Source organism: Bubalus kerabau, chromosome 1, assembly GCF_029407905.1.
Source record: "Bubalus kerabau isolate K-KA32 ecotype Philippines breed swamp buffalo chromosome 1, PCC_UOA_SB_1v2, whole genome shotgun sequence".
NCBI classification, from domain to species: domain Eukaryota; kingdom Metazoa; phylum Chordata; class Mammalia; order Artiodactyla; family Bovidae; genus Bubalus; species Bubalus kerabau.
This window is the reverse complement of record NC_073624.1, coordinates 238,408,913-238,421,332: the sequence shown is the minus strand read 5'-3', so window position 1 is coordinate 238,421,332 and position 12,420 is coordinate 238,408,913. Positions and strand designations below refer to the sequence as shown.

At 44.1% G+C, this 12,420-nt stretch overlaps 1 protein-coding gene and 1 non-coding gene across 2 annotated transcripts in view; one reads left to right on the top strand and one right to left on the bottom strand.

The window, feature by feature from the left end:
* Positions 1-12,420, bottom strand: part of CYFIP2 (cytoplasmic FMR1 interacting protein 2) — a 113,443-nt gene that overhangs the window by 82,434 nt on the left and 18,589 nt on the right. The window contains exons 9-12 of the mRNA XM_055560626.1: positions 10,250-10,341; positions 8,352-8,469; positions 5,137-5,256; positions 4,513-4,638 (exon numbers count right to left, since the gene is read on the bottom strand). Coding sequence (XP_055416601.1) covers positions 4,513-4,638; positions 5,137-5,256; positions 8,352-8,469; positions 10,250-10,341 — 456 coding nt within the window. The remainder of the gene's footprint in view (positions 1-4,512; positions 4,639-5,136; positions 5,257-8,351; positions 8,470-10,249; positions 10,342-12,420) is intronic.
* TRNAC-ACA (transfer RNA cysteine (anticodon ACA)) lies at positions 6,759-6,830 on the top strand. The gene has a single exon. It is a non-coding gene; the product is annotated as a tRNA-Cys (tRNA).

Below are 12,420 nucleotides of genomic sequence, written 5' to 3'. Positions count from 1 at the left end.
TCTGGGCTAGGCAGAGATTTCTTAGCTGGAACACAAAAAATTTACAAACCATGGAATGATAGGTAAGTTGGGCTTTGTCAAAATTAAAGACAGTTGCTCTTTAAAAGGCAATCCTAAGAAAATGAAAATGCAAAGTCACCAATTAGAAAAAATATTTGAATTTTATATAAGTTTTATATAAAATGGTACACTTGGTTTAGGAAACTGTTCAGCAGTTTCTTAAAAACATATACCTCCAATATGGCCATTTCAAGAGAAATGAAAACCTATGTCCACACAAAGACTTATACTCAAATATTTAAAGCAATTTTAGTTACATTGACCCAAAGCTGAAAATGGTCCAATGTTTATCAATAGTTGAATAGATACAAAAATTATAGGCTAGCCACACAATGGAAAAAATGAGAAAAAATGAGAAAAAATTCTCAGCAATGAAAAGGCACAAACTACTGATACACAAAACAATGTGAATGAATCTCAAAATTATTACTCTGAGTAAATAAAAGCCACACACACAAAATACATTCTGTATAATTCCAGTTATATAAAATTCTAGAAAATGCAAACAAATCTATGGTGACAAAAAATATGACTAGGGCCAAGGACAGAGAGAAGGATGGATTGCAAATGGCATAAGAAGTCTTAAAGTGAGATTGAAATAGTCTGTATCTTGTGTTTGTGGTTTCACAGGTGTGTGAACAACTGTCAAAAATTTTTGAATTATACATTTTAAATGGATGCTGTTTACTGAATGTAAATTATATCTCAATAAAGCTGATTAAAAAAACAATGATCTCCTCATAGTGATAGTACATTCATGACACAAGAGCAGGATACAATAAAAAAAAAAAGGAACATTCACACATTAAGATGGAGCTTTTGAACATTAAAAATATAGGCAAAATAAAAAATACTAACAGAGTTGAAAACTGAATTTAAGGAAATATCTCATAAAGTAGAACAAAAATAAGTGATATGAAATAAGAGAGAAAAGATAGGAAAGCTAGACACTAAATCCTGGGTGTCCAACATCTGCCAGATAGAAACAAAGACAGGACAGAGAAAACAGAGGAGGAAATTACCAAAATTAAAATTCCAGAAAATTTCCCAGATCTACAGAACATGTATTTCCGCACAGCAATGGCTCAAAATAGGCCATTGTCCCAAACAATGAATACAAAAGGCTCTCATCACGATGCTTCACAGAGAAAGTTTAGAAAAATAGTGATAAAGAGATGAGACCACAAAGTTCTACAGAGGAAAAAGTAAGAATAAAGTTAGACTCACAATTCTTGACTTCAAAACTTACTACGAAGCTATACTAATCAAAATGGTGTGGTATTGGCATATACGGGCTTCCCTGATAGCTCAGACGGTAACGAATCTGCCTGCAATGCAGGAGACCTGGGTTCAATCCCTGGATTGGGAAGATTCCCAGGAAAAGGAATGGCAACCCACTTCAGTACTCTTGCCTGAAGAGTCCCATGGACAGAGGAGCCTGGCAGGCTACAGTCCATGGGGGTCACAAAAGAGTCACACATGGCTGAGCAATAGGCATATATATAAATGGAAGAGAATTGAAAGCCCAGAAGTAATCCCATGCATTTATAGTCAATTGACTTTTGACAAGGGCACCAAGACAATCCAATGGAGAAAGAATACTCTTTCCAGCAACCGGTGCTTGGACAACTGGACATCCACATGCAAAGAATGAACTTGGACCCCTACTCACACAATATACAAAAATTAACTCAAAGTGAATCAGACCTAAATGTAAGAATTGAACCTATAAAAATCTCAGAAGAAAAATAGGAATAAATCTTTGAGATCTTGGATTAGGCAATGGTTTCTTAAATCTGACACCAAAAGCATAAGAGACAAAAGAAAAAATAAATTGAACTTCATCAAAATAGAAAACTTTTTTACTTCAAAGGATTCCAACTAGAAAGTACAAAGACAATCCATGGAATTGAGGAAATCTTGTTTTCAAATTATATGTCCGATAAGGGCCTTGTATCCAGAATATATAAAAATTCTTTTTTTCAGATGCTTGAATATTGATATAATTTTAAATATATCATTTCTGGAAAACAAGATGCAACATAAATTTTTTTCCTCTTTTTCATTTTGGCTCAGATATTCGGTTGCAATTTGGAAAACAGGCTGTTTTCCTGTAAATCATGGTGGATTAATAGGCTTTTCTGATACAGAATATATAAAAACTCCTATGTCTCAAAAATAAAAAGACAAATAACCCAAACAAAAATGGGCAAAGAATCTGGACAAATAGTTCTCCAAAGAAGCTATATAGATGGCCAATAAGTACATGGAAAAATGCTCAATATCATTAGTTATTGCTGCCAAGTCACTTCAGTCATGTCCGACTCTGTGTGACCCCATGGACTGCAGCCTACCAGGCTTCTCCGTCCATGGGATTCTCCAGGCAAGAACACTGGAGTGGGTTGCCATTTCCTTCTCCAATGCATGAAAGTGGAAAGTGAAAGTGAAGTCACTCAGTCGTGTCTGACTCTTAGCGACCCCATGGACTGCAGCCTACCAGGCTCCTCCATCCATGGGATTTTCCAGGCAACAGTACTGGAGTGGGTTGCCATTGCCTTCTCCCATCATTAGTTATTAGGGATATGCAAATCACAACCACAATGAGACATGACTTCACACCAATTAGGATAGCTAAAATAAAAAAGACAATAAGTGGGGCTCCCCTGGTAACTCAGTTGTAAAGAATCTGCCTGCCAATGTAGGAGACACAGGTTTGATCCCTGGTCTGGGAAGATCCCACATACCGAGGAGCAACTAAGCCTGTGCCCCCAAACTATTGAGCCTGTGCTTGAGAGTCTAAGAACTGCAGCTTCTGAGCCTATGAGCCACACTACTGAAGGCCTCCTGCCCTAGAGCCTGTGCTCCACAGCAAGAGAAGCCAATGCGATGAGGAGTCTGCACCACAACTACTGCAGCCCTCACTTGCTGCAACTACAGAAAAGCCCCTGCAGTGATGACGCCACCAGGGAAGCCCAAGAATACCGGGGGAGATAGCCTGTCCCTTCTCCAGGCGATCTTCCTGACCCGGGAATCAAACTGGGGTCTTCTGCACTGCAGGTGATTCTTAACCACCTGAGCTATCAGGGAGGCCCTGATGAAGACTCAGCACAGCCCAAAATAAATATATAAATAACATTATAAAAAATTCTTTAAAAGTTCAGGTTCATTGGTTCAAAGTACACATTTATTTTTTAAAAAAGACAGTAAGTGATGACAAGGATATGACTTACATATCTAGGGATCAAACCCAATATAAATTACAACTCCCACATATGGCTGGTGAAAATGTAAAATGATCAAGCTGCTTCAGAAAACAGTTTGGCATTTTCTCAAATTTTTAAACAAAGAATTACCACATGATCCAGTAATCCTGCTTCTAGGTATAGTTCCAAGAAAATGAAACATATTTCAACACAAGTACTTGTACATGAATGTATGCATTAGCATTATTCATCATAGTCAAAAAGTTGAAACAACAGAAACAGTAGCTGCCACTCACAACTCAGTAAGAATGTGCCCTTTTGCTCCCATAGAATATCTTTCAGTAATCAAACAAAAAAACAAATCATAGAGTCTAAGGTAGGAAGCAAGAATCGTGTCTCCAGAAATGACTGTTGATGGTTTGGTATATATAAACACACACACTTACGTCCTTCCATTTTGAGCAAATGTGCAAAAGTATATTAATTTGAGCAGAAATGGCATCATTTTACCTGCTGCTCTTTAATCTTTTTTTTTTTAAACTTAACAATATTCTGTGCATATCTTTTCATATCAGTACATCCATTTTAGTGGCTGCATCATATTTAGTGATACAGCTGCACCTTCATTTACTTTATCTGATCCATATTGTAGGACATTTCAGTTGTTTCACATATTATGGCATTATAAACAATACGGTGATAACAGTTGGCTTATTTCTGAGATATATTCCCCAGAAGAACTTCTGGGCAAAGGATACGCACATTAAAAATCTGAATACAGATGCTCAGGCTACCCTCAGAGAAAGCCTGTAAAATGCATACTGGCCACTCAAAGTATCTGAGATCTATATCCCACTTTAACCAGCAATGGACATCGCCAGTCTTCTAGATCTGTACCATCCTGACGGATCAACACTCTGTATCTTAGCTTTAATCTGTAGTTCTCTGACCTCTCATCAGTATGGGCATTTCTCTTATTTGGTGTGGCCATGTGTCTGTCTCGTCTTTTGTTTCCAATGGAGTGACACTTTCTTTGGGATTTTTTAAGACCAGAATGAGTTTCTCACCATTTCTGAATAACAACGTGGGACAGAGATGAATTCGGGCAGGAGGAGGGGGTGAGCAGGTGCATGCACATGAGGACCAGGGCTGCCACCCAGCCCAGCAGCCCTCCAGGAAGCCCCATGGCCGACACTGAGCACCAACCTAGCGAGTGGGGGACAAGGAGACACAGGGAGTCAGCACCCACCTCGACGAAGGCGAACTTCTCTTCACTGGTGTAGTTGTAGCGTGTGGCTCGCTCGTACTCCTCGGCCGTGCCTGGGCAGTCCTTGTTGCAGAACTTGTCCGTGGGGTGAACCAGCTTCCAGGAGTACTGGGGAGAGAGGAGAGACCCCACGTCCATCAGTGGGTGAACAGATCAACTAAACCAGGAGAGTCCACACGACAGAGCAGCACTCAGTCAAGAAAGGAAATGAAGTATTTATCTGTGCTACAATGGATGGACCTGGATAACATGCAGTTGACACAAAGAATCATGTATGATAGGACTCTATTTATAGGAAACATACAAAAATAGGGAAATCTACAGAGACAGAAGGAGACGGCTTAAGGCTGTAGGGACAGGGAACAGGGTGTGATTGTACCAGATGAGGGTTAGGTTGTTCTAAATTTGACTGCAGCTGCATAGCACTGGAAATATACTAAAAATTAATGGATTTATAAATTGGTGAATGGTGTGGTGTGTGAATTTTCTCTTAATAAACCTGTTTAAAAGTGTTGGAGAGAGGCAGGGGCAGACAGATTCCAAGAGACCAGAGGTAAGAGTGGAGGGGGCTGGGGAGGGGCAGACCCTCTTTCCTGGGACACCTACCACCTCCATGACGTGGGCGCTCCACTTGGATAAGAGCTGCAGGCCCCGCAGGGCCAGGTCAAAGAGCTCGCGGTACTCCTCATCTGACTTCTGGCTGTCCAGCCCAGAGCCCGTCACCACCTAAGGAACATCGACCATCACCTTCACTGCCAACGAACCTGGCAATTTTCCATTGTATTTCACTGATCCCCCCAAGAACACTGCAAGGGAGGTGCTATTATTATACCTCTTGACTGATAAACTGAAGCTCAGACAAGTCCCTTGTTGGTCACATGGCTTACAAATGACTGAGGGTTCAAACTCAGGTGGTATGATGCCAGAGCCCCACTCACAATGACCCTGGTCAATTGCAGAGCAGTGGCTTTTCAGAGTTTTGGGTCTGTGATTTACAGCAGGAAGTGTATACTATATACTGACTGAGGTATTCAATACAGACATGAAATAACATCTTCCACAAAGAAACTTTGTGCTTAATACTTGAGACCTCCTCTGATTGTCCATTGTTTCATACCAAAATGCTACTTAGAGATCACTTAGTTGACTTCACAACCAATTACAAGTGACTCATTGACTGAAAAGCACTGGTGAAGACAAACATTTATTTGAACATGTAATATATCCCACAGTGAAATATAATATGCATGTATGCATGTGCATATGCACAGACATGTGTATATATGTGTGCATATACATATACATATTGAGCCAGTCCTCATTATTTGTGGGTTCTGAATTTGTGACTTTCCCTATTTACTAAAATTTATTTACAGCCTCAAGATCAATCCTTGCAGTGCTTTCATGGTCATTTGCAGGTGTGTGCAGAGTGGCAGAAACATCTGAATCGTGTTCCCAGCTGAGGCTGAACAACACAGCTCTCTGCTCTCTTGTTTCAGCTCTTACTGTAAACAAGTGTCTCTTTCCTGATCTACTTAATGCCCCGTTTTCCACTTTGTTATACTTTTTACTGGTGATTTCACTATTTAAAATGCCCCCTAAACACAGTGCTGACTCTCTGTCTATGCCTCTATAAAAAAGGAGGCTGTGATGTGCTTTATGGAGAAAATATGTATTTTATTTTTTAAATATTTATTGTTTGGCTTCACCAGGTCTTGGTTGTGGCATGCAAACTCTTAGTTGTGGTATGTGGGATCTAGTTCCCTGATCAGGGATTGAACTCAGGCCCCCTGCATTGAGAGTGTGGAGTCTTAGCCACTGTACCACCAGGGAAGTCCTGAAAATAGGTGTTTTAGATATACTTTGATCAGGTATGAATTATAGTGCTGTTGGGTATGATTTAATGTTAACAAATCAACAATATATATTACGTACAGTGACTTTAAACAGAAACGCATGTAAAACAAGGCTATATATTAAAAGTCAGCTGATAGAAACACTGTGACCAGAGGCTCACAGAAACCTAACCCTGTATTTTCTGGAGGAGCGATTACTTGCTGATTCAGTGTTGATGGCCACTTTATAAAATATAACTGTTGTGAATACCAAGAATGATCTGTATATATACACGCATAATGTGTATAATTTTAAAAATACCTCTGAGCCTGACTCAGTCTTAGATCATACCAAAACTGGACAGGAATTGAATGGGGTCCCTGGCACCTACTTCCCTGGTGGCTCAGATGGTAAAGCGTCTGTCTACAATGCAGGAGACCCAGGTTCAATCCCTGGGTTGGGAAGATCCCCTGGAGAAAGAAATGGCAATCCACTCCAGTACTCTTGCCTGGAAAATCCCATGGACAGAGGAGCCTGGTAGGCTACAGTCCATGGGGTCGCAAAGAGTCGGCAGGACTAACCGACTTCACTTTCACTTTCCTGGCACTTAAATTATTCCCATAGCTTAGCTTATGCTCAATTCATTGGCATATACAGTTAAGAAAGCCAAAGGTTTGGGCTTGACCCTGATCCATGTCTACCAGGAGCCCTACTAAGAATGTGGGCCACTCATCTAATGACCATACTGCTTGCATTTGCTCTCATTTCAGATGTGTTGCCCCCTTTTGATCAGACATTTCCCTACTTTGGGTTTTGGAAAGAGTAATTACAGCTACTAGCCACATGGTGGAGGCAGTGAGCACAAATGGAGTAGTGCAAAGTCATCCTGGAGCTTCAAAAGGTAAAACAGGGATTGAAATCAGGAGACCCGTGCTTATTAAATCAACATATATATTCATTACAAGGTCTGCATAGAAAGAGCTCTAGAAGGATATATGAAAGTGAAAGTTTCTCAGTCAGGTCCAACTCTTTGCGACCCCATGGACTATACAGTCCATGGAATTCTCTAGCCACAATACTGGAGTGGGTAGCCTTTCCCTTCTCCAGGGGATCTTCCCAATCCAGGGATCGAACCCAGGTCTCTTACATTGCAGGTGGATTCTTTACCAGCTGAGCCACAAGGGAAGCCCAAGAACACTGGAGTGGGTAGCCTATCCCTTCTCCAGAAGGTCTTCCTGACCCAGGAATTGGACCGTGGTCTCCTGCATTGCAGGAGGATTCTTTACCAACTGAGCTATCAGGGAAGCCACAAAGGATAATATATATATACCTCCAAATGTTAATAATAGTGGGTTCTGGATGGTAGAATTTTACATGACTGATTTTCCCTTCTTTTGTCTATCTGTATTTTTTCTGAGGTTTGTGCACTAATCGTGTTTCCCTATTTAAAAAAAGAAGAAAAGGAAAATCCAGTGGCAGTAAAAATGTAATTAGAGCAATCACAGGAGATTTTTATGACCTTCTTCTGTTCCTAATTGTATTTTCTGGCTTATTACAATGATTTTTATAATTGTTTTAAAATATTTAGATGGTGCTATGAGCATGATTGTACAGAACTTTGTTTCTCTTGCCACCCAGGGTGGAGATGTTTAGATCATGTACAGATTAACAATTACTGGGCTGTTACTACCTGCTAGGTGCAATGCATTTTCCATACATCATAGTGTTTAATCCTCTCAATGAACCTTTCTGGATACTATTAGCTCCATTTTGCAGATGAGGAAACTGAGGCTCAGGGATGCGGAATAACTTGTGAAGGTCAGAAGCAGAACCAGAATTAATCCCAGCTCTGTCTGGCTCTTGGCCATTCTGCCCTCCTCATCCACTCCCCAGGATCCCCAGGATCATTTCTTTTCTGGAGGTCCTCACCCCTTCTCACCCTAGTCCCACACGGGCCTCCATCCCACCAGCCAGGGCAAGCTCACCTCACTGTTGCTGTAGCGAGCGAGTTCCGAAATGAAGCGGATGTGGTCATCACGGATCTGAACCATCTGCTCACAGATATTGTACTGGGGGCTGATGCTGCTCTGGGTGCATGTCCACCTAGGCAGAAAATCAGGGGGTTGGAGTGGGTCCTGGCCCTGGGAGGGGCAGGCTCCTTCCATCCACTAGTTAGTCTTGGTGCTCAGCTAACGTGACTGGCTCCACTGGGAACAACCAAAAGGTGTCCTACCCACCAGCAACAGTGCCTGCTAAATTCCACGGTAGGGACTGCAGGCTGCATGGAAAAGACCTTCCTTCTCCTACTTGGGGCTGGCCTCTTCTAAGGCCCAATCTCATACTTTCCCAGGTAATGGGTGTCCACAGTACTTACCAGTCACATGAGCGGGGAGGGACTTGCAGCCTCTCTAGGGCTACAAAGAGCTGGAATCCAAGCTAAGAAAAAGCAAGGTGGGTGACCTCCCAGATCTGTCAACTGACCCTGGCAGCACTGTGTCCTGTGGGTGAAGCTGCCATTGACAAAGGCCTTTGGGCGGGACTGGAAAAACCTAACGGGGTTGTGTCTGTTTTGCAACAGCGAGCCAGGAACAGGGAAGCTCTTCACCGAGAGGAAGCCGCAGCCATCCTGAGAGGCACTACTCTCTCTTGCCCTCATCTTCTCCCTCTTTCTCTCTTCTTTCTCCTCAACACTTCCCTCAATTTTTAAAAAAGAGATCTTTGAGAAAACATCTTAAATTGGGGAAGAAATCAATGAATGGGAGTCTGCATTCTCCTTTGCCAACGGAACAAAAGACAACCCTGGTCACTGTCTTCTGCCATCTGGTGCTGGGTGACCAGGTGGACAGACTAAGCATGGGCACCAAGCAAGGCAGATACACATTTAGGGAGAATTTACTATTTCAGAAGGAGCTCTGAAGGGGCGCTCCAGAGAATACTGAGAACGCTGACAGTTCCTCACGCCTATACTTCGACACGACCTTTATCCTGAGTTCCCTGTGTGGGTTGGGGACACATCACTCAAGCCCCTGCCCCCCACCCTGAGCACATCACCACTCCAACCACCTTCAGGTGGCTAAGAATTCACACAGGAAATAAGTCCAGCATTTGGGACTCCATGCTTCTCCTGGAAGACCTCCTCACATACCAGCAGCCACTGGGTTACGAAGCTCTCCCTGGTGAGACTCATCAGTGGCTCAAAGCTGGTGGAGTTCAAGGACTCTGCATTTACGTATTTTTAAGGCCTTAAGTCCCTCATCCCTGATGAAAACATGGTTTGTCCCCCTCTGGTGGAAATGTAGGCAGAAGCAGCCTCCTTAACAAGGCCAGAGATCAAAGAGGTAGCCAAGCCTGTAGCCCAGTGTTCCCCAAACTTCCATGAGGTGCTGACACCCCGGATCTTAGCACAGATGACCTAGAGGGTGGTTTATAAAACAACCTTGGAGGAGGCCATCGACCCACTTCACAGCTGGAACCGTTGGTACCATACCCTGCACGGCATACTTACCATATGGACACAAGACCTGAGGAGAGAACCAGCAGGATGAAGAAGGCCACCTCGCTCCATCTGACCACTGAGGGCCAGCACTCCTCCCCTTGCTGGGGGCAGGAGGACTCCTGCTGTTCCCCTGCAGGTGGCATGGGCCACCACGGGGACAGAGAAGGGGCGGGGCTGTGCTCTGAGCGCTTTTGAACCCTGGCAGCAAAGGCTGAGTGCAAAAGGGCTCAGATCACCATCCGCTGCTCTCCTCTTCAGGAGCCAGTGATGGACAGACTCCACCTGCCCAGGGTCTGGGGAGAGGGGAGGGGCTGAAATGGCCCCTCGGCCCCCTGCCCGGGCTGGGCATCCTCGCGGGAGCCGAGAGACATTACGGCAGGCACTCACTTGGACTTGTTCTCTTCATAGTGAGCACTGGTCTTAATGTATCTGGCCAGCTCTATCTGCATGTCGCCGAAAAGGGGCACCACCTGCAGCTGCTGCAAAGGAAGCAAACACAGCTTGTGAGACACGGAGGGAGGGCCCGGCATTGCCTCCCACTGGGAGAGCCAGGCCTCCATGTGTGCCTCCAGGCTGACCCCTAGTTCTGACTCTGATGTTGCTACCCTGTGACCCTGGAACCACAAAGAGCCTTAGCCAGCCTACAGGTCCTCCTCTGCCTCCAACCATCTCTGTGTTCCAGCATCTGAGACCAGAGAGGCAAAGAGACTTGTCCAAGGTTACCCAGCAGGCAGAACAGATGAAGAACGAGAGCCAGATGGCCTGCCACCCAGGGCAGGGTCTTATCTGCTCTAATTTTCCTTAGATTAAAGGCTCCTCGCTGTTTCAAACTCTGGACCAGATGTGAGTGCCTGAATTCCACTGGCTGGGAGTGACCTTTTTGAGAAACTCCACAAGGTGAATTGAAACCTTGAACACCCAACAGCAGAGGGCAGACGACTCCCATCTGAAGAGGAGGACTAATGGTGGGGAGGCTGGTATTCACTGTCTGCTTCTGATTCATGAGGCACTACAGTGCTAAGTCCTTCAAAAGCAGAGGACTTTTAGGGCAGTGAAACTATTCTGTATGATACCACAATGGTAGATAGAGGGGTTTCCCTGGTGGCTCAGCAGTAAAGAAACCGCCTGCCAATGCAGGAGACACAGGAGACCTGGGTTCCATCCCTGGGTTGGGAAGACCCCCTGGAGGAGGGCATGGCAACCCACTCCAGTAGTCCTGCCTGGAGAATCCCAAGGATAGTGGAGCTGGGTGGGCTATAGTCCATGGGGTCACAAAGAGTCAGACACAACTGAGCAACAAAGTACAACAATGGTAGATATAGTCATTATACATTTGTCAAAACTTACAGAACACACAATGCCATGAGTTATCCCTACTGCACACTCTGGGATCTGGGTGATAATGATGTGTCAATAGTGCAGATTATGGACTAAAACAGATGTCCCTCTCTGCTGGTGAGTTGTGATAATGGGGGAGGTTGGGTATGAGTAGGGATAGGAGTTATATGGGAAATGTCTGTTCGTTCTGCTCAATTTTGCTATGAGCCTAAATCTGCTCTAAAAAACAGTATATTAAGCAAAACAGAAAACAGTTATCTCACTCCATAGAATAGCTGAATGAGATCAGTACTGCTATTATTCCCATTTAACAAGATGGACAAATTGAAGCTTTTACAACTCAGCTAGAGTGATTTTTTTTTCACAAAGTCAGACCAGCTAGAAGCCAAGGGGCCAGGATTATAACCCAGGGTTCTGACACCTATGTCGCTCATTGAATCCTCAAGGGAACCCCATAAAGTAGACGCCCTTAGTATTCCTATTTTTCAGGTTAGAGAGCTCAGTTTCAGAGAAGCTCTGTGACTTTCCCAACATCACCCAGTTATGTAGTGGAAGAGAGAGACTAAAACCCAGGTCTGTGTGAGGTGAGACTGTGGTCTTCAATTCCACCCCCATCTCATTTATGTGGATTTAAGGTAGGGGTGGACTTTGCCAGTTCCCCCCAGATAAGCCCAGTTTTCATTTTGGGCGGTCCTAGAGAAAAGTGAAAGTTCTAGCTTCAAAAAGAAGCCAAGCCAAGCCTCAGGATGCTTTTGGTGACTTGCGCATGCGTGCTAAGTCACTTAGTCATGCCTGACTCTTTGTGACCCCATGGACTGTGGCTCACCAGGCTCCTCTGTCCATGGGATTCTCCAGGCAGCAATACTGGAGTGGGTTGCTATGCCCTCCTCCAGGGAATCTTCCCTGTCCAGGGATCAAACCAGCATCTCTTATGTCTCCTGCATTGGCAGGCAAGTTCTTTGCCACTAACACCATCTGGGAAGCCCCTTGGGTGACTTACTTCCCCACTAACCTCCAAGAGTCAGTGAGACCCAGGCCCAGCCACATCTTCAAAGGGATCCACTTGTAATTTAAGCTTGGTTTCCCCATGTCTGATCTCAGAGGCTCTACTCCACACCTGAAGTGCCTGATGCTAGGACATACTGACAATATGGAACTGACTTCCAAAGTAGAAAACCCCTTTGCAAAAACCTCAAAGGCAAACCTCAAGGTTTGTTGTT